Source organism: Phyllobates terribilis, unplaced genomic scaffold (genome assembly GCF_046119375.1).
Source record: "Phyllobates terribilis strain yellow unplaced genomic scaffold, ASM4611937v1 Scaffold_2__4_contigs__length_985480577, whole genome shotgun sequence".
NCBI lineage: Eukaryota > Metazoa > Chordata > Amphibia > Anura > Dendrobatidae > Phyllobates > Phyllobates terribilis.
Genome location: NW_027362762.1, coordinates 500,361,354 through 500,383,300, shown reverse-complemented (window position 1 = coordinate 500,383,300; position 21,947 = coordinate 500,361,354). Strand labels below are relative to the sequence as shown.

Here is a 21,947-nt window from a genome sequence, read left to right as displayed (position 1 = left end):
TCGGCCTGGGACAGCTCATAGAGTCTCACGGCTTTCCGTATCATCTCTATGCTGACGACACACAGATTTACCTCTCTGGACCTGATATCACCTCCTTACTAACCAGAATCCCACAATGAATGTCCACTATCTCATCCTTCTTCTCTGCTAGATTTCTAAAACTTAATATGGATAAAACTGAATTCATCATCTTTCTCCCATCTCATTCGGCCCCCCATCTGACCTATCCTTCAAAATTAATGGTTGTCCACTTTCCCCAGTTCCACAAGCTCGCTGCCTTGGGGTAACCCTGGACTCTAATCTCTCCTGCAAACCACATATCCTAGGCCTTTCCACTTCCAGCGGACTCCAACTCAAAAACAACCCCTGGATCCAAACATAACTCAATCATGAATCTGCAAAAATACTATACCATGCCCTCATCATCTCCCGCCTCAACTACTGCAAGCTCCTGCTCTGTGGCCTCACTTCCAACACTCTTGCACCCCTCCAATCTATCCTAAACTCTGATGCCCGACTAATCCACCTATCCCCCCGCTATTCCCTGGCCTCTCCTCTCTGTCAAATGCTTCACTGGCTCCCCATTGCCCAAGAGACTCCAGTTGAAAACCCTAACCATGGCATACAAAGCCATCCAGAACCTGTCTCCTCCATACATCTGTGACCTAGTCTCCTGATACATACCTACACTCAACCTATGATGCTCACAAGATCTCCTTCTCTACTCCCCTCTCATCTCCTCTTCCCACAATCGCATACAAGATTTCTCCTGTGCATCTCCTCTACTCTGGAACTCTCTACCCCAAAGCATCAGACTCTCGCCTACCTTGGAAACCTTCAAAAGGAACCTGAAGACCCACCTCTTCCGACAAGCCTACTGTTATAATCTGCAAACAAGAACTAAGGAAAGAAGGGGAAAGCTTTCCCTACAGTAAGACTAAGCTGAATCCCTAGGATGTAGCGGGCTGCCTGTTCCTAGCAAACAGACCTGCCTTAGTCCTAGGCTAGTCTGAACAAAGACCTATAGAATAAAGGGAAGGGGTCCCTAAAAGAACTAAGGACTGGAACAAAAATGGGACACCTCCTGAACAGAGAAGGTAGTTGCAGAAAACAAAAGATAAACTGACAAAAAGGTACTAGAGGTCCCAAAGGACCAAGCGAACAGAGAGATATAGGCACAGAAACACCTGGCTAGCAAAACAGACAAACAACACTGAAGTCCAGCACAGCCAAAAAGGCGGAGCTGGAATATAAAGGCAGATGGTCACATGACAGCAAAACACAAGATGGAAAAAACAAACAGGAGGGTTCTAACACCTACAACCTGCAGTAACCATTGCTCCACCACATCGCTGCACGACCAGCTCTATCCTCACCTACTGTATCCTGACCCATCCCTTGTACATAGTGAGCCCTCGCGGGCAGGGTCCTCTCTCCTTCTGTACCAGTTTGTCGTTGCGTTTTTGTTCAAGATTATTGTAATTGTTTGCTATATATACCCCCCTTTTCACATGTAAAGCGTCATGGAATAAATGGCGCTATAATAAGAAATATTAATAATAATAATGTATATACCCCTGTACGGTCACTGCTAAGTCCACGATAACCCAAGACGACTCGCTGCCACCACTAGTCGTTTTTTAATACACAGGCCGACTGCATACCTGGTTCTGGTAGCATTTGGCTTCGGGGGGCGGTTTACAGAACAAAAGGAACAGAACTATTAAATTTTATATTTAATCAAGAACGATAGACCGTGTTAATAAAAAATATACAAGAGATTTTACAAAAAGGGGGACAAACAATACAGCATATACAGTTTCATAAAATGAAAAGGAATAAGAAAAGAAACTTACTAAGGTGCTAACAGAGATGATTCAACTTAGCCGAAGGAGAGGACTTCAATTGGAGACTGGCAGTGAACTGGATTCATGCATACACCGATGTGTATAGTATCTCTCTACAGGACCCCAGATCATAATTCGCCTTGACATACCCCCTGAGATTACCTCACACGGGCTGGGTTATGGGATGTTCTCAGCCTTTCAGGATTTTATGAAATTCCCAACTAATGAGATATCTCCACTCCTGACGACTGCTGAAGTTTGAGATATTTTTATAGGGATTTTACCTTTCCCCAGAGACCAAACATGACATGGCTGTTGTCAGCGATCTCTTACTATTAATTTGGGACTTATAGGCAGGTGTCACAATTATGAAAAAATATGCATATTCTTCCTCTATTAGCCCTGAAGCTGAAAATGTATGTCCCATCACTATCAGATCTATACAGACCCCGATATTCCTAACTTTTCATCAGTGCTGACTCAACTGGCATTTCAAGTCAGGATGTATTTCCTGTGGACAAAAGTGGCTTCTCCCACTTCTCTGTCTATGTGTAAGCACACATACCCTTTTGATACACAACCCTCTGAAAAGACCATTCCTGTCTTAATTACATGTCCAATCTATAAACCTCTGTCTATGCACAATAGACATCCCCGTTGGTACTCCAGGTGTCCTTTCCTTCAAAAAGGAGCTGCCTGAATGTTAATTAAGATTGTCACTTCCCAACTATGCCTAATTTCCTACTTCTTTATGCCCATTGTACCAGTTTATTTCTAGGAGACTTCTGAATGTCAGTTCTTGTTGCTACCGCAATTCCCTGTGAGAGAAGAGGAGGGTGCGGGGTGAATTTCTCTTTACTACAGTAGTTTTAGGGATCTTAATATTATCTATGTGTTATCTGAATATACACTTATCACTTATATCTATACTTTTATAGTTCACAGCCATTGACAATTTCACTACTATGTTTGCTTTTCTCCTTTGCATCTCCTACCGCTGTGTGTAGCTTTTTGTTTCTGTGTGACTCATCCGGTTTTTATCCCCTTTTTGCAATATACAGTGGGGAAAATACGTATTTGATACACTGCCTATTTTGCAAGTTTTCCCACCTACAAAGAATGGAGAGATCTGTAATTTTTATTGTAGTTACACTTCAACTGTGAGAGACAGAATCTAAAAATAAACATCAGAAAATCACATTGTTTGACTTTTACATAATTAAATTGCATTTTATTGCATAAAATAAGTATTTAATCACCTACCAACCAGCAAGAATCCAGTCTCTCATAGACCTGTTAGTTTTTCCTACTCTGCACTAATTACCTGTATTAATTGTACCAATTTGAACTTGTTACCTGTATAAAAGACACCTGTCCACACACTCAATCAATCACATTCCAACCTCTCCACCATGGCCAAGACCAAAGAGCTGTCTAAGGACTCCAGGGACAAAATTGTTGACTTGCACAAGGCTAGGATGAGCTACAGGACTATAGTCAAGCAGCTTGGAGAGAAAGCAACAACTGTTGGTGCAAATATTAGAAAATGGAAGAAACACAAGATGACTGTAAATCCTCATCAGCCTGGGGCTCCTTGAAGATCTCGCCTCATGTGGTAATGATGATTCTGAGAAAGGTCATGAATCAGTCCAGAGCTACATGGGAGGTCCTGGTCAATGATCTGAAGAGAGCTGGGACCACAGTCTCAAACATTACTGTAATAACTCTCTATGCCATCATAGATTAAAATCCTGCAGGCCACACAAGTTCCACCTGCTCACGCCAGCACACGTCCAGGCCCATTTGAAGATTACCAATGACCATCTGGATGATTCAGAGGAGGCATGGGAGAAGGACATGTGGTTAGATGAGACTAAAATAGAACTTTTTGGTATCAACTCCACTCGCCAGGCTTGAAGGAAGAATAAGGTTGAGTACAACCCCAAGACCACCGTTCCAATCGTGAAGCATGATGGGGGAAACATCATACTTTGGGGGTGCTTTTCTGCAAAAGAGACAGGACAACTGCACCGTATTCAAGGGAGGATGGATGGGGTCATGTATCGAGAGATTTTCGCCAACAACCTCCTTCCCTCAGTAAGAGTATTGAAGATGGGTTGTGACTGGGTCTTCTAACATGACAATCACCTAAAGCACACAGCCAGTGAAACTAAGGAGTGCTTCCATAAAGAGCATGTCAAGGTCCTGAAGTGGCCTTACTAGTCTCCAGACCTGAACCCAACAGAAAACCTTTGGAGAGAGCTGAAACTCAATGTTGCCCAGTGACAGCCCCGAAACCTGAAAGATCTGGAGAAGATCTGTATGGAGGAATGGGCCAAAATCCCTGCTGCAGTGTGTGCAAACTTGGTCAAGAACTACAGGAAACATCTGGCATCTGTAATTGCAAACAAGGGTTTCTGTACTAAATATTAAGTTCTGTTTTGTTTTTCTATTATATCAAATACTTATTTCATGCAATAAAATGCAAATTAATTATGTAAAAATCATACAATATGATTTTCTGGATTTTTTTTAAGGTTGTGTCTCTCACAGGTGAAGTGTACCTACGATAAAAATTCCTACTATAAAAATTACAGACATCTCCATTCTTTGTAGGTGAGAAAACATGCAAAATCGACAGTGTATCAAATACTTATTTTCCCCACTGTATGTAACAGTAAGGTTTGTATTTTTATATACGGTATATACTTTTCTGGCTATCTACCCTTTTTTATATATAGGATACCTGTCTTCCAGGAGGTTTCGAACAGCATCCTAAGAAATAGGATGCATTGGGATCGAAACACTTTGGTCTGTTGATTATCCAGCTGAATTGAAATAGTGTCCATGGTTAAATGTAGACATTACAAGTTCTCAGACTAAGAAGTAGTCTTGATGAGAATGTTGTCCAGATAGGAAATTACTAGTGTTGAGCGAGCACTAAAATGCTCGGGTGCTCGAAGCTCGGGCCGAGCTCACCGTGATACTCGGGTGCTCGACCCTAGCAACGAGCCCAATGTTAGTCTATGGGAGACCCCAGCATTTTTGCGGCGGCAACCCTGGCAGTCTGTAGAAAGCCTAAAAAGTGCCCAAAGCGATAGTGACAGTGCTCAAATGACATGGGGACAGCATGGGGATCGCCGCAGGAAGCATTTCTGACCCCCAGGTCACTGCTGTCAACAACGTGGTCAGAGATATTAAACCACTTTTACGGACTCACAATAAAACGTTCAAAAACGAAACTGAAACGGTTTTCCTGTGAAATATGTTAATGAACTTCCTTTCCAGGGTAAAGAATTGTGTATAAGGTAAAATAAATAACCAAAAACAAAAATACTCCTCCACACCTTGGGCTATGTTCACAAGTAGCATTTTTTATGCGTTTTTGCACTTTTGTATTGCTTTCAACCGTGACAAATGCATTCACCGGGAAATGTCATTTTAACATTTTACAACCTTATCTGGCCATGTGCTGTGTGACACATGCATACAGTGCTGAAAAGACATGGGAACAGCATGGGGAAGACCCCTGGAAGCATCTCTGACACCCAAGTCACTGACTAAAAGTGTGCTCATCATTTTGCAGGCTTTAGAGACCCTACACGACCTATTTCGCAGTATAAATCTCTCCCTAGCTCAGCAACACTCTCCCTACACTGTCTGATCCGGAGCGACTGTGTCCAAGATGGGGCGCCCTGTTTTAAATACTCGAGGTGACGCTGTGCGGCCAGTCAATCACTGTAATGCCCACAACCAACAGTGACTGACTGGCAATCCCTGCATGTTCATTGGCTCTGTAAAGAGCGCCAAACATGCAGGGTGGAGACCCGAGCTCCCGCCCGAGTAACCCGAAAATGCTCGGTGCTCGCCGAACATCCTGAGTAGTGAGATGCTCGGGCGAGTACTGAGCAGTGTCGAGCATGCTCGCTCAACACTAGAAATTATCACTGACCCCCTTGCACAAAGGTGTGTCATGACCTTTGTGAACACTTGGGAAGCTCTGCCAACCTGAAGGGGAGCATGACAAACTGACAATAAGTAGTGTGAACTACAAGGCAGAGAAAACTCTAGTGAGGAAGGAACGTGGACATAGGCATCATGGATGTCTAATGAAGAAAGGAACTCACAGGGCTCTATGTAAGCTGTGATTGAAACAAAGGGTTGTATCTGGAAGCACTGTAGCCAAACTCACTTGTTGAGATATTTCTGATTCAGCCATACTTATTTGAATAAATACCTGTGAATCTTCCCCATGAGGAGAGGGGACGATAACGCCTGATAGTTAGAAAAAGAATATGGCTTGGTAGGAACTAGAAGCATGAATGAATGAATGATGAATGGGGGAACAAGATCTGAAAAAATGGTTGTAGAGGATGGTAAAGAAGTTTATGTTGTAACTGGAAAAATTTGACCTCTCTTATCCAGGCACCTTAACTATGGCGAGCCAAATGTCCCAGAAGAGAAGAGCACACCCTAACAAGCAGAAGATGACTTTTTGATTCTTGACTTGGTGATCTGGTGAGGCTGGCTCCGGGGTTTCTAGGATAGCGATGGATTTGAGGAAAGCTTTTTCTTTCTTTGTGGAAGCAAAAGTTCTCTTGCCTTCAGTAGCTTCTGAAATAATTTCATGTAGTCTGGTTTCAAAAAGAAGAAAGTATATGAAAGACAGGCTTGCATGGAATTTTTTTGAAGTTGAATCTGCGCTTGAAACTCTGAGCAAAAGAAATGTTCAAACGGCAACAATGTTGCTAAACGCCTGAGAAAAGCATCTGGTTGCTTCCTGAGTGGTATTTGCCCACATGCCCAATCTGATTGACTAATTCAGAAAGTTCTTGGGCCAAGAAGAGAAGATTGGCTGAGAAGGGATAATAGAGTGTCCAGATGCTTATGTTTCTGAAAATGCCTTTCTGGGTATTTGTATTCTTTGGTTAGAACTTCCTCAAAACAATTAGAAGAAGTTTCGGACACAACATATAGAAGAGAACAGTCCACGTCCTTCACTTGTAAAATGACAATGACTGCCTGAAAGAGGCTATCCACCATGTCATTTAAGTTAGAGGGTTGGTCAATGTCCTGATATGAGTCAAAATCAGAGTAAGATTCCTCCTCTCTCAAAGAGTGAGACTGAGGAGAGGGGAAAGAGAGGGGAGGAAGGAGCACTGGGTGAAGCGGACACCAAGGACCCCTAGAGGAAAATCTAGGGAGTAGATGCCTAGTTCACTTACAGCGGGTGAAATAAGCATTGAACACATCATCGATTTTCTATGTCAATATATTTCTAAAGGTGATATTGAGAGGAGATAAGAAACCGGGCTGATCCTCCGCGCTGGTCCAGAGACACACAAGGGTTAATGGTATTATTCCTGCTAATATAAATTATTACAACAATTTTTTAGCTAATATTTTCCCCCCTTTTTTATTTTTTATTTATTTTTTTTTATATATATATATTTTTATATATACATTTTATTTTTTTATTTTATTTTTTATTTATTTATTTTTTTTATTATTATTTTTTTTTTAATATTTTTTTATATATTTTTTTATTTTATTTTTTTTTATTTTTTTTTTATATATATATATATATATATTTATATATATATATATATATATATATTATATTAATTTCTTTTTATTTTTTTTATTTATTTGTACTCCCTATAGTGGTTTTACACGGGGCTACATCTGATGACTTCAGACAGCTATATGGCTTAGTGGTCTGATGCTATGATATGGCTTACATATTTTTGGAGTAATGTTGCCTCGCGGCATCGATCCCGGTGAATGCCAGAATTTTAATTTTTGAAAGATACTATAAAATTGTCTTGTGGTTTACTAGAGATTCATCTCATTGCGAAAAATGTCATGCTTTTTAGGATCAATTGTTCAATGTGTGAGTTTTTATGAGTATTTTTAGTTTTTAGAGTTTGCTGTGTACAATGTGGGCGTTTTCACAGGAAATTACGTCATGTGTGACACTTGCAGTTATATGTTATATATATGTGGATTGTGATTGACTTGGTAGCCCTGAGGAAATGGCAGTGTAGCCACGAATGCGTAGGCCAAAGAATAAAGAAAGTTTTGGTTTATCATTAACCCTTGTGTGTCTCTGGACCAGCGCGGAGGATCAGCCCGGCTTCTTATCTCCTCTCATTGTCTACTGATCAGCGGGGTCTCCGGCAGCGGCCATCTGACAGGTGCTTCACAGTTGGTTGTGACTCACACAACCTCATAAGGTGAGTCAGACTGATTGTGGGACCTGGTATTTACTTTTATACGGATAAAGCCCTATGTGCGCTGTCTTTTCTATCTCTTGCTAAAGGTGATATTGACATTAAATTCTCACCAGATGTCAGTAATAACCCATCCAATCGACACAGGCAAAGAAATCAAACCATAGATGTCCATAAATCGAGTTATGTGTAATAATGATGATGCGTATGATTATGAAGTCTGTGGATGCAGGTAACATAGTCCTGCTGTCTGAAATAGAGGGGAAACATTGTGACTGATTCAGCACTGTTTCCACTATCTTAAGTGAGTTAAAGTGGCCTAGTCCACTCAGTTACCCACTCTAAAAGACAATCACTACATACAAAAATGGGAAAAAATAGAGGAACAACTAATAAAAATTCAGGTAGAAATAGATCTAGGAACTTCAGAGATGTATCTGCCTCCTATGTACGCTAAGCTGAACTGACGTTAATTTGGTGACAGTAGGTGGGTGTAGCCTGCGGAGGAAGAGCCGCCTTTTTTATATTATATTATCAGTCTTTTAGTAGCAGCAGCCAGCACCCACAATTTCTGTGTCCTGCAATGAAGTGGCCAAAAAAATAAATATTTATTATATCTATATTGTGACACATCTGTATGTATTATATACAGTCAGGGCCAAAAGTGCTGGCACACTTGAAATTGTTTAAGAAAATTAAGTATTTCTCCCAGAAAATTATTGCAATTACACATGTTCTGTTATACACATATCTATTTCCTTTGTGTACATTGGAACACCACAAAAAAATAGAGAAAAAAAGACACATTTGGCATAATTTCACACAAAACCCCAAAAATGGGCACGACAGAATTGTTGGCACCCTCAACTTAATATTTGGTTGCCCATCCTTTGGAATAAATAACAGCAATCAATTGCTTCCTATAACCATCAACAAGCTTCTTACACCTCTCAACTAGAATTTTGGACCACTCTTCTTCAGCAAACTGCTCCAGGTCTCTGATATTTAAAAGGTGCCTTCCCCAACAGCAATTTTAAGATCTCTCCACAGGTGTTCAATGGGATTTTGATCCGGATTCATTGCTGGCCACTTCAGAACTCTCTAGCGCTTTGTTTCCATACATTTCTGGGTGCTTCTTGACGTATGTTTGGGATCATTCCTAGGACTCCTGCTCTTTTCCATCTACATCTTTGGCCTGGGACAACTCATAGAGTCTCATGGCTTTCAGTACCACTGCTGACGACACACAGATCTACCTCTCTGGACCCGATATCTCCTCCCTACTAACCAAAATCCCACAATGTCTGTCCGCTATCTCATCCTTCTTGTCTGACAGATTTCTAAAACTCCATATGGATAAAACAGAATTCATCGTCTTTCCACCATCTCATTTATCCCCCCCACCTGACCTATCTATCAACGTCAATGGCTGTCCACTCTCTCAAGTCCCTCAAGCTCGCTGCCTTGGGGTAATCCTGGACTCTGATGTCTCCTTCAGACCACCTATCCAAGCCCTTTCCTCTTCCTGCTGACTCCAACTCAAAAATATCTCCCGGATCCACACATTCTTCAACCACGAATCTGCAAAAACAATAGTGCATGCCCTCATCATCTCCCGCCTCGACTATTGCAAGCTCCTGCTCTGTGGCCTCCCCTCAAACACTCTCACACCCCTCCAATCTATCCTAAACTCTGCTGCCCGACTAATTCACCTGTCCCCACGCTATTCCCCAGCCTTTCCTCTCTGTCAATCCCTTCACTGGCTCCCCATTGCACAGAGAATCCAGTTCAAAACTCTAACCATGGCATACAAAGCCATCCACAACCTGTCTCCTCCTTATATCTCTGACGTAGTCTCCCAGTACATACCTGCATGCAACCTCCGATCCTAACAAAATCTCCTTCTCTACTCCCCTCTTATCTCCTCTTCCCACAATCGCATACAAGATTTCTCTCGTACATCCCCCCTACTCTGGAACTCTCTACTCCAACACATCAGACTCTCGCCTACCTTGGAAACCTTCAAAAGGAACCTCACCTCTTCCGACTAGCCTACAATCTGCAGTAACCATTGCTCCACCATACTGCTGCACGACCAGCTCTACCCTCACCTTCTGTATCCTCACCTATCCCTTGTAAATTGTGAGCCCTCGCGGGCAGGGTCCTCGCTCCTCCTGTACCAGTCGTCACGTTTTGTTAAAGATCTTTGTAATAGTTCATGTATGTATACCCGTTTTTCACATGTAAAGCGCCATGGAATAAATGGCGCTATAATAATAAATAATAATAAATAATAATAATAATAATCATTATCCTGCTGGAAGACCCGTGACCTTGGACGCAAACCCAGCTTTCTGACACTGGGCACTACATTGTGACCCAAAATAATTTGGTAATCTACAGATTTCATGATGCCTTGCACACTGTCAAGGCACCCTCTGACAGAGGCAGAAAAACAATCACAAAATATCTTTGAACCTCCACCATATTTGATTGTAGATATTGTGTTCTTTTCTTTGTAGGCCTCATTCAGTTTTTGGCAAACAGTAGAATGATGTGCTATACCAAAAAGCTCTATCTTGGTCTCATATGTCCCCAGGACGCTTTCCCAGAAGAATTTTTACTTACGTACATTTTGGCAAGCTGTAGTCTAGCTTTTTTATGTCTCTGTGTCAGCAGTGGGGTCCTCCTGGGTCTCCAGCAATAACGTTTCATTTCATTAAAATGTCGAAGGATAGTGCACACTGACAATGATCCACCATGAACCTTCAGGACAGCTTGAATTTCTTTGAAACTTGATTGGAGCTGCTTATCCTCCATCCAGACTATTCTGCGTTGAAACCTTACATCAATTTATCAATTTTACTCGGCTGTCCACATCCAGGGTGATTAACTACAGTGCCATGGGTTGTAAACTTGTTGATTATGTTGCACATCATAGATAAAGGAACATGAAGATCTCTGGAGATGGACTTATAACTTTGAAATTGTTGATATTGTTCATTAATTTTGGTTCTCAAGTCCTCAGACAGTACTCTTCCCCTCTTTCTTTTCTCCATGCTTAGTGTGGCACACACAGACACACAATGCAAAGACTGAGTCAATTTCTCCCCTTTTTATCTTGTTTCAGGTGTGATTTTCGTTCTGCCCACACCTGTTACTAGCCACAGGATAGTTTAAACGAGCATCATATGCTTGAAATAAAGTTCTTTTCCCCAATTTTGGAAAGGTGCCAACAATTTTTTCTGACCCATTTTTGGGGTTTTGTGTGAAATTATGTCCAATTTTCCTTTGTTTGCTCTGTTTTTTTGTGTTGTTCCAATACTCACAAAGGAAATAAGCATGTGTATAACAAAACATGTGTAATTGCAATAATTTTCTGGGAGAAATACTGTACTTCATTTTCTGGAACAATTTCAAGGGTGCCAACACTTTCGGCATTGACTTTATATACTGTGATAGATTTTTGCATCAAGCTTGGGAACTTCGTCAGTGTATTATTGTTTTTGATGTACGTATTTGTGGGTGCAGGAAGAAGTTAAAGGGAATCAGTCAGCAGGATTTCACACATCAAACTAATTAAATGTCCATGTAGCTCTTGCAAAGACAAATTCAGCAATATCCTTACATGACCAGTTCATTCCTCCATTACTGAGAAATCAGTTTTTGAACTGATATGCAAATGGATCTGAAAGACTATGGTCGATCTGAAACCCCTATGACTCCAGCTCTAATCCCCACCCAGTGCCACCACCTCCTGCTTAACTGATATCTCTGCCTGATGTCACACAGTATAGGGGCTGTCAGTGAAGCAGGAGGAAGATGCACTGGGCTGGTAATAGAGCTAGAGTGACAGAGGCATCAGGTCTACAAATAGCTCTTCAGCCTCATTTGCATATCAATTCAAATGCTGATTTCTCAGTAAGTGATTGGCCATGTAAACATATTGCTGGTTAACTTTGAAAAAGTTACATGCACATATAACTAGTTTGGGGGTGAAATCCTGCTGACATATTCTCTTTAAGATTCATTCAAGATTTTAGTATGAATCTTACTCATCATCTGCCAGGAAAATGGCAAGTATGTCACTGCAATATAAGTCAAGAAGTGAAGTTTAAACCACCAAATACAGTTATATGAAAAAGTTTGGGCACCCCTATTAATCTTAAGCTTAATGTTTTATAAAAATTGGTGCTTTTGCAACAGCTATTTCAGTTTGATATATGTAATAACTGTTGGACACAGTAATGTTTCTGCCTTGAAATTAGGTTTATTGTACTAACAGAAAATGTGCAATCTGCATTCAAACAAAATTTGACAGGTGCATAAGTATGGGCACCCTTATCATTTTCTTCTTTTAAATACTCCTACCTACTTTTTACTGACTTACTAAAGCACTTTTTTTGGTTTTGTAACCTCATTGAGCTTTGAACTTCATAGCCGGGTGTATGCAATCACGAGAAAAGCTACTTTAAGTGGCCACTTGCAAGTTGTTTTCCTGTTTGAATCTCCTCTGAAGAGTGGCATCATGGGCTCCTCAAAATAACTGTCAAATGATCTGAAAACAAAGATTATTCAACATAGTTGTTCAGGGGAAGGATACAAAAAGCTGTCTCAGAGATTTAACCTGTCAGTTTCCACTGTGAGGAACATAGTAAGGAAATGGAAGAACACAGGGACAGTTCTTGTTAAGGCCAGAAGTGGCAGGCCAAGAAAAACATCAGAAAGGCAGAGAAGAAGAATGGTGAGATCAGTCAAGGACAATCCTCAGACCACCTCCAGAGAGCTGCAGTATCAACTTGCTGCAGATGGTGTCACTGTGCATCGGTCAACTATACAACGCACTTTGCACAAGGAGAAGCTGTATGGGAGAGTGATGCGAAAGAAGCCGTTTCTGCAAGCACGCCACAAACAGAGTCGGCTGAGGTATGCAAAAGCACATTTGGAGAAGCCAATTTCTTTATGGAAAAAGGTCATGTGGACTGATGAAACCAAGATTGAGTTGTTTGGTCATACAAAAAGGCGTTATGCATGGCGGCAAAAAAACACAGCATTCCAAGAAAAACACTTGCTACCCACAGTAAAATTGGGTGGAGGTTCCATCATGCTTTGGGGCTGTGTGGGCAATGCCGGCACCGGGAATCTTGTTAAAGTTGAGGGACGCATGGATTCCACTCAGTATCAGCAGATTCTTGACAATAATGTTCACGAATCAGTGACAAAGTTGAAGTTACGCAGGGGATGGATCTTTCAACAAGACAATGATCCAAAACACCGCTCCAAATCTACTCAGGCATTCATGCAGAGGAACAATTACAATGTTCTGGAATGGCCATCCCAGTCCCCAGACCTGAATATCATTGAACATCTGTGGGATCATTTGAAGAGGGCTGTCCATGCTCGGCGACCATCAAACTTAACTGAACTGGAATTGTTTTGTAAAGAGGAATGGTCAAAAATACCTTCATCCAGGATCCAGGAACTCATTAAAAGCTACAGGAAGCGACTAGAGGCTGTTATTTTTGCAAAAGGAGGATCTACTAAATATTAATGTCAATTTTCTGGTGAGGTGCCCATACTTATGCACCTGTCAAATTTTGCTTGAATGCAGATTGCACATTTTCTGTTAGTACAATAAACCTCATTTCAAGGCAGAAACATTACTGTGTCCAACAGTTATTACATATATCAAACTGAAATAGCTGTTGCAAAAACACCAATTTTTAAAAAACATTAAGCTTAAGATTAATTGGGGTGCCCAAACTTTTTCATATAACTGTATGTATAAAAGGAATCTTTGTCTTGGCTGGAAGAAAATGTATATAAAATCTGTGTATACAATACTTTGGACATGATAGGAACTCGACAGCACTTACCTAGTCGTCTGTGCAAACTATCACTCACATCCGCATTTGATTCAACTAAACCATCAGTAGCAGCCGTATATTGAGGCATGAAATTATCCGATCTTCTACAATCTTCAAGATGAACATATTTCTGCTGCTGTGGGATGCAAAGAAATAAACAGAACAAAACTAAAAAATGGAAACGTTATGTAGAAAAAAAATGATAATACACATGTTATGCAAAAAGTTCTAAATATATTTTTTATATATAGTCCCTTGTTCTTTTACATTGTTTACCTTTTCACCAAGCTTTAATGTTTTGTATTGTTGGACTGGAAAGTATACAATTCAAAAATCTGCATTTGTGCCTGCATCTAATAATCTAGAGTCGGGGGTGATGCAGCAACAGTTTCCTTGATAGTTTCCTCAGTGGGGTTTACTGTGAATTTAAAAAATTAGTCAATGAACCTGGACTGCGTTTTTTTACTTTGCTGCAGTAATAATGCCCATAGCATCAGAGCTGGAGCAACTGGGGTTATTTTTCATTTATCCATGCTTCCTATTCAGAGCTAATTTTTTCAAACTCTTGAAAAACCCTTTTAAATGGGGTGCTCCAGGGAGATAAATATAATGTTGAACTATCCCTACCCTCATAACCTAGAAAGATGAGATGCCCAGTGCAGTTCTGTTATCTTTCAAACACTTGTAATTCAGTGTGACAGCAGCTGCTCCTCACTGCTCTCCCCTCCCATCTGGGAAAATACATCACAAAGCAGTGTGAAGCTCCCTCCTGTGGGGGGAAAGGGTTGAGCAGTGAAGAGCAGCTGCTGTCACGCCAGCCCCTGATAATGTCTCCCTGTCTGCAGTCCGAGGTAAGGGGATGTGGAGGCAGCATGACCTGCTCCCTGCTAGTAGCCCTGCAGTGAAGGAGATATTATCAGGGGGCTGGTTACTGCTAGAAACTGGGGGATGGCCATGCCCCTGACATGCCCCCTCATCTATTGCTGCAGTGAAGGAGACACCAAAGGGCTGGCTGCTGTTATTAAAAGCCAGGAGCAGGCTATGCCCCCTCTTCTCGGACTGGCTGTTACTTCCAGCGCGGAGCTGCACAGTGCTGTGTGACGTAATATCCCAGACGAGAAGGGGGAGCAGTGAGAAGAGGCTCCTGTCAGACAATTACAAGTGAGCTAAAAATAATACAAGTGCACTGGGTATCTCATCTTTATAGTTTATGAAAGCAAGGACAGTGCACATTTTTTTTTATCTCCCTGGAGTACCCTACAGGACAGGGCATTAAACCGGTATTTCCTTTTAATATGCTATCACTTTATGATCAGTGGTGGACTAATGACTGGTATGGCACTGCATTTTCTTCTAAGTTTTCCATGCGGAGCGGTGCTCCTTGCTACCTCGTTGAGCAGTGAACTGCAGCATTGCCTTACTGGGATATGGTGGTGCTGTAGTTATCTCTATAGTGGGTAGCTAGGACTCAACTGTGAATGGGAAACACAATGAAGGAAATACAGCACTAAACGTGATGGTAAATCACAGTATATGAAATGACTATATGAATGGTGAGGGTTTGACCTGTGAGACCCCCTCGATACTGAGAAGGTAAGAATTGCATCTCTGACTTACCTCTGCATTCAAAGGCTTTCACTGCACAATAGTGATCCTAGACACCCATATCACAAATGGATGCAGCATTAAAATAGCTTTGTTGCCCCTCAGGATCAGAATCATGGGGGTCCTTGAGATCATACCCCCACCAATAATAAAGTGATAGTATACCCTAGCGATACATGGGAAAAACCCATAATAAAGCAATTTTTTTATTCTTACATAGACTAAATGAATCTTCACTAGTCTTAAATTTTATTAAGAATAGCACACAAATTGCTAAATAGAGTTTTGATATCAGATGCTAAATCATAAATGTTCAACGTAAAATTTCTTACAATTATATCTGTTGTCAAATTTACTTTTAACCACTTACTGACATCCGCCATACATGAATGGCGCAAGTCAGTATTGGGTGTAAGGAGTGGGCTCACGGGGGGAGCTCGCCCCATACCCGGCAGGTAATGGCTGTGTGTTACAGCCAGGACCTGCCTCTAATAATCACGGATATTGCAAAGCGATTATTAACCATTTAAATGCAGCTGTCAAATTTTGACAGAAGCATTAACAGCATGTTGGCGTTGGGGAGCTTGATTTTATGAGTCCATTGGCATCTCCCCGTGAAATGATCGCTGGGCACCCATAGGTTGCTGTGACAGATGGGAGTCTGTTGAAGACCTCCTTGCTTTCATTAGAGAGCTCTCTTGAAACTCTGCCTATAGCTGGGCTTTAAAAGGAGATAGTGATTGTTACTACATTATCTAAACTGTGGTATACTATATATGTGGCGCCCCTGAGGGTTCGACCGCCACAGGGATGCTGCACCTCTTCAATGGGGTGTGGTGTTCCTCCTTCGAGGTAAGAATGGTGCAATGGTCAGGACCCCACCTCCACATCCAACACCACGCTTCTCCCACCAGAGGGGGCTAGTAGGCACTAGTGCGCTGCCCCTACTGGAAAATGGGAGACTGGGGAACCAAGAGATAGGGGGAACCATTTAGTGGGTGAGGGTGGAGGACGCACATTTAGTTACACTCAATATTTCATATTTAATAAACAGCCATCTTGTCTTATATCAAATACCCATTAAAAGATAACCTTTATTAGTTCCAATAAAATCAAGCCCAACACTAAATACAAGTACTAGACAACACAAAAAAGACAAATAAGGATAGGTAAAGTGATCCAAACCTATCGATGGCCAATCCTGATAGACTAGCTATAGTATCCCATATCCCTGTGAAATAATTAAAAAAAAAAATACATGGGGCTTCGCCCTATTTTTGTGTCCAGCCAGGTACAACTAGGCAGCTGGGGACTGGAATCTGCAGCACAGGGAGGCCCAAGCTTTCTGGGCCCCACCCGCTGCAAATTGCAGTCCGCAGCCACCCCGGAAAATGGCGCGTTCATAGAAGCGCCATCTTCTGGCGCTGTACCCAACTCATCCAGGGCCCTGGTGCGGTGGCTCACTGGGTAATAAAGGGGTTAGGGCCAGCTTGGCATTATCAGCTGGCCCTAAGCCCGAAATTCATGGGGTCACGCCAATATTAGACATGACCGCCATGAATTTCTAGTAAAGTTTTTAAAAAAAAACACAAACACCCAGAATAAAGTCCTTTAATTGAAATAAAGACACAATTCTTTATTGTTCTAAATTAAACCATACTTACCATCACGCCCATTCCAGCTGAAGCCAACGATCTCCTGCAATAAAAGAAAAATAATAAAGCAACCTCATCCTTACCTTTCCATGGTTCCCAGGACAGCTCCAGCTCTGCTACATCGAGATGACAGGCTGGACCGCAGGAGAACGCTGCCATCCAGCCTGTCATCCCGCAGACACTGAGAAGCGCAGGCATGCTTGCGCTCCTCAGTGTCAGGCTGTGACGGCATCCCGATGAGCCGAGTCTCTCACGCTCACCGCATGCGCAGGAGAATTCTCCCACGCTGTCAGTGACGTGCATGAGGTGAGCTGAGTTCATTGTCGGCTCATCTGGATGCCGTCACAGCCAGACACTGAGGAGCGCAAGCATGCCTGCGCTTCTCAGTGTATGCGGGATGACAGGCTGGATGGCAGCTTTCTCCTGCGGTCCAGCCTGACATCTCGATGTAGCAGAGCTGAAGCTGTCCTGGGAACCATGGAAAGGTAAGGATGAGGTTGCTTTATTATTTTTCTTTTATTGCAGGAGATCGTTGGCTTCATCTGGAATGGGCGTGATGGTAAGTATGGTTTAATTTAGAACAATAAAGAATTGTGTCTTTATTTCAATTAAAGGACTTTATTCTGGGTGTTTGTGTTTTTTTTTTAACTTTGACTATAGGGTTAGTAATGGGGGTGTCTTATAGACGCCTCTCCATTACTAACCTGGGCTTGATGTCAGCTGGCATTATAAGCTGACATCAACCCCAACCCTATTACCCCACTACCACCGCTACAGGGCAGTGGGAAGAGCGAGGCTAAGTGCCAGAATTGGCGCATCCTATGGATGCGCCATTTTTGGGGCGGCTGACGGCTGGTGTTTCTAGCCTGGGAGGGGGCCAATATTCATGGCACCCTTCCTGGGCTATTAATATCAGCCCCCAGCTGTCTGCCTAGCCTTTGCTAGCTATTAAAATAGGGGGGACCCCACGTCATTTTTTTGGGGGGGTCCCCCATTTTAATAGCTAGTAAAGGCTAGGTATTCAGCTGGGGGCTGATATTAGTAGCCTGGGAAGCTCCGTGGGTATTACCCTCTTCCCAGGCTTCAAACATCTGCCCCAGCTGTCTGCTTAACCTCCGCTAGAGGCTAAAATTATGGGGAACCACACTCCAATTTTTTTTTTGATAAGTCCTTTATTTTAACACTAAATGACAAGTACAGTAACCAACACTGTCACTGTACTTCTTATATATGTGACTTACATGTGTCTATCTATCTAATCTATGTGTGATGCTCTATTATTTCTGTTGTAAATTGTCGGGTACCGATGCTGAATTGCCGGCCGGCTTCTTTAAAGAGACGGTGCATGAAAACACTAATATTTTTTTAAATAAATCCTTTACACTAAATGACAAGTACAGTAAGCAACACTGTCCCTGTACTTCATATATATGTGACTGACATGTTTATATCTATCTAATCTATGTGTGATTCTCTATTCTTTCTGTTATAAATTGTCGGGTACCGGTATATGCCGCTGCTGAATTGCCGGCTTTTCATGTTTCACTGTGAGCACTGTTCCCATCGATTTGGGCAACCACCTACCCCAATACATTCTACATTATTGTTAGTTGTTTTCCTTCATGTAGAATTAACCTACAAGGAAAGAAAGGGTTTATTTTCATTCCGATATTTGTGTCCCATTGACTTGCATTGGTTTCCGGTATCGGAATCGGCGATATCCGATACTTTTTGGGTATCGGCCCGATCCAATCCGATCCGATATTTCCTGATATCGGAAGGTATCGCTCAACACTAATCACGATCTTCATTAAAAAAGCAAAATTCATATCCTTGCAATTTTCACACTGGACACAGCATCTTTTTTGGATGCATGATCCACAATACAAAAGATAGGGTGAGATTCTGTTCATTGTCCCTAATGTCCATTTATTGTTTCCTAAAACAACAGGAAAAGTCTAAAAAGGCCCCAGTGTCCAGTGTTAAAATTGCAAAATGTATTTTTTTTTATTGAGATTGTGATATGGAATTTTTTTTTTAAATAAAGACCTGATTTAATCAATTATTTTTTTCTGATGCTAGCTTCCTTTTAAAATCGATAAATATAACAATTAATGCAAATTAACATTAATCATTGGGCTCATACCACGTTTATACCTTAAATTCATTGGCTATATTGGGGAAATCACCTGACTTATGGGCCAAATATAAAGGTCCGATATACAGTGACTTGAAAAGGTATTTATACCCGGTGAACCTTTTATTTGTGTGATGTAAAGGAAATGATACAAGGTTTTCAAAATATTTAAAAATATATATATCTGAGAATTGTCATGTGCATTTGTATTCAGTCCCCCTGAGTCAATACTTTGTAGGACCACCTTTCGCTGCAATTACTGCTGCAAGTCTTTTGGGGTATGTCTCTACCAGCTTTGAACATCTACAGGCTGACATTTTTGCATATTCTTCTTTGCAGACTAGCTCTAGCTCAGTGAGATTAGATGGAGAGTATCTGTGAACAGCAATTTTCAAGTCTTGTCACAGATTCTCAATGGGATTTAGGTCTGGACTGTGACTGGACCATTCACACACATGAATATGCTTTACTCTAAACCATTTCATTGTAGCTCTGGCAGTATATTTATGGTTGTTGTCCTGCTGGAAGGTGAACCTACACCCCAGTCTCAAGTCATTTGCAGTCTCTAACATGTTTTCCTCCTGCCCAAAAAGTTCTACTTTGGTCTCATCTGACCAGAGCACCTTCTTCCACATGCTAGCTGTGTCCCCTGCAATGCTTTTTCTGCAAATGGGCCTTCTTATGGCTTGCCTTAAAAAATGGCTTTCTTCTTGCCACTCTTCCATAAAGGCCAGATTTGTGGAGTATACGGCTAATAGTTGTCTTATGAACAGATTCTCCCATCTGAGCTATGGATCTCTGTAGCTCTTCCAGAGTTACCATGAACATCTTGGCTGCTTCTCTAATTGGTGATCTCCTTGGTTCAAATGTCAGTTTAGGTGGACGGCTATGTCTTGGTAGGTTTGCAGTGTGCCATACTTCTTCTATTTTTGGATGATGGATTGAAAAGTGCTCCATGAGATGTTCAGGCCTTGGGCTATTTTTTATAACTTAATCATACTTTACTCTTCTCTACAACTTTATCCCTTATCTGTCTGGTGTGTTCCTTGGCTTTCATGATGTTGTTTGATCCCTAATGTTCTTAAACAAACCTCTGAGGCCTTCAGAGAACTGCTGTAGTTATACTGACAATACACACAAGTGGACTATGTGACTCCTGGAGACAATTGATCAATCAGGATTTTACTTAGGGGTATTAGACTACAGGGGGCTGAATACAAATACACATCACAATTTTCAGATTTACGGTATATTTTTAAACTATTTAGAAAACCACAAATTATTTCCTTCACACTTCACATATACTTGCTACTTTGCGTTGGTATATCACATAAACGCTCAATATAATACATTTAAGTTTGTGGGTGTAACCTGAAAAAAGGGGAAAAGTTTAATGGGTATGAATATTTTTTCAAGGCACTGTATGTCATTGTAGGCCCATTGTTTTAACAAAAATCATTTTTTATAGCTTTTGGTTGCAGATTTGATGTTAATAGAGAAAAAAATTAAAAGGTTGGAAATATTGAGAGAGATGAGCTAGTTAAATAAAGAATTCTGTTAGCTCATATTAGCCTTATATCTTATTATATCTTTTTCAAAATTACCTGCTCTTTCAGAGTTTTCTGGTCTACGGAGAGCTCATGAAATCTTGCTCGCCACAGTTCTTTCTCCCCTAAAAGGTCCGTCTCCAGGTTATCAACTTTCTCTTCAAATTTATTTAGCCTGCTAATGGAAGATGTGTTGATATCTTGTATTCTTCTCAGTTCATCTATCAGGTCATCATCATCTTTGTGAAACAATTGATGAAAAAAAAATACATAGATTTATAAAAGGTGTTTATAAAAGATGCAATCACATTTAATTACATGAGATCACATGTAATAATGTAAGACAAGAAGGACTGCCAGCACAGTGAGGTGTCAGGTTAGGGCTCATTCAGATGTCAGTTTTTCGCATACAATTCTATCTATGTTTTTTATGGATATAACTTGTTCCTATTATAGACTATGGATCTGTTCACATGTCATGTTTATTTGCAGACAAAACGGTCTGCACAAAATCAGAGACATATCCAGTTTTAATCCGAATCTTGCATCAATCTAGCCAGTACAAGTCTATGGGTGCCTGAAAAATCTGACCAAACTCTGATGAAAATCTGATCAAAAACACTAATGAAACTCAGATCGTTTACTTTATGGAGTGTAGTATACTTTGTGGAGAGGGAAGGGGAAGGAAGAATGAAGGGCAGAGTTAGAATACAGACTGAAACTTAAAACTATAGCTGGATTCCCATCTTTACTGCTCAATACTACTGTATAAAAGACCCCTGCTGCTGCCTCTGTCAGCATGCTAAAAATATTGAAGAGCAGGAATGCATCTCTATGTGCTGTGCATTAGAGACATCATAGCAGCTAGTCTCCTCACACCAGCTCAGAGTCAATTAAAGAAGCGCTCCCATCAAAGTTTGTATCCTCTTCATATATTGCAGTCATCATATTATATATCACTGTGGTTTGGTTCAGTCCGATGGGCGTCTGTGATCCTTCTCCAGAGCCTCCTCTTTCTTGATTGATCCTACATCATTCACACAGTGTCCTCCATCG

The 21,947-nt window shown here is 41.3% G+C and overlaps 1 protein-coding gene across 4 annotated transcripts in view; it reads right to left on the bottom strand.

Moving 5' to 3' along the window:
• Nucleotides 1-21,947, bottom strand: part of LOC141252842 (uncharacterized) — a 206,822-nt gene that overhangs the window by 144,496 nt on the left and 40,379 nt on the right. For all 4 annotated transcript variants that reach the window (XM_073670602.1, XM_073670599.1, XM_073670601.1 and 1 more), the window contains 2 exons: nt 20,949-21,130; nt 13,957-14,083 (listed from right to left, as the gene is read on the bottom strand). In XM_073670602.1, coding sequence (XP_073526703.1) covers nt 13,957-14,083; nt 20,949-21,130 — 309 coding nt within the window. The remainder of the gene's footprint in view (nt 1-13,956; nt 14,084-20,948; nt 21,131-21,947) is intronic.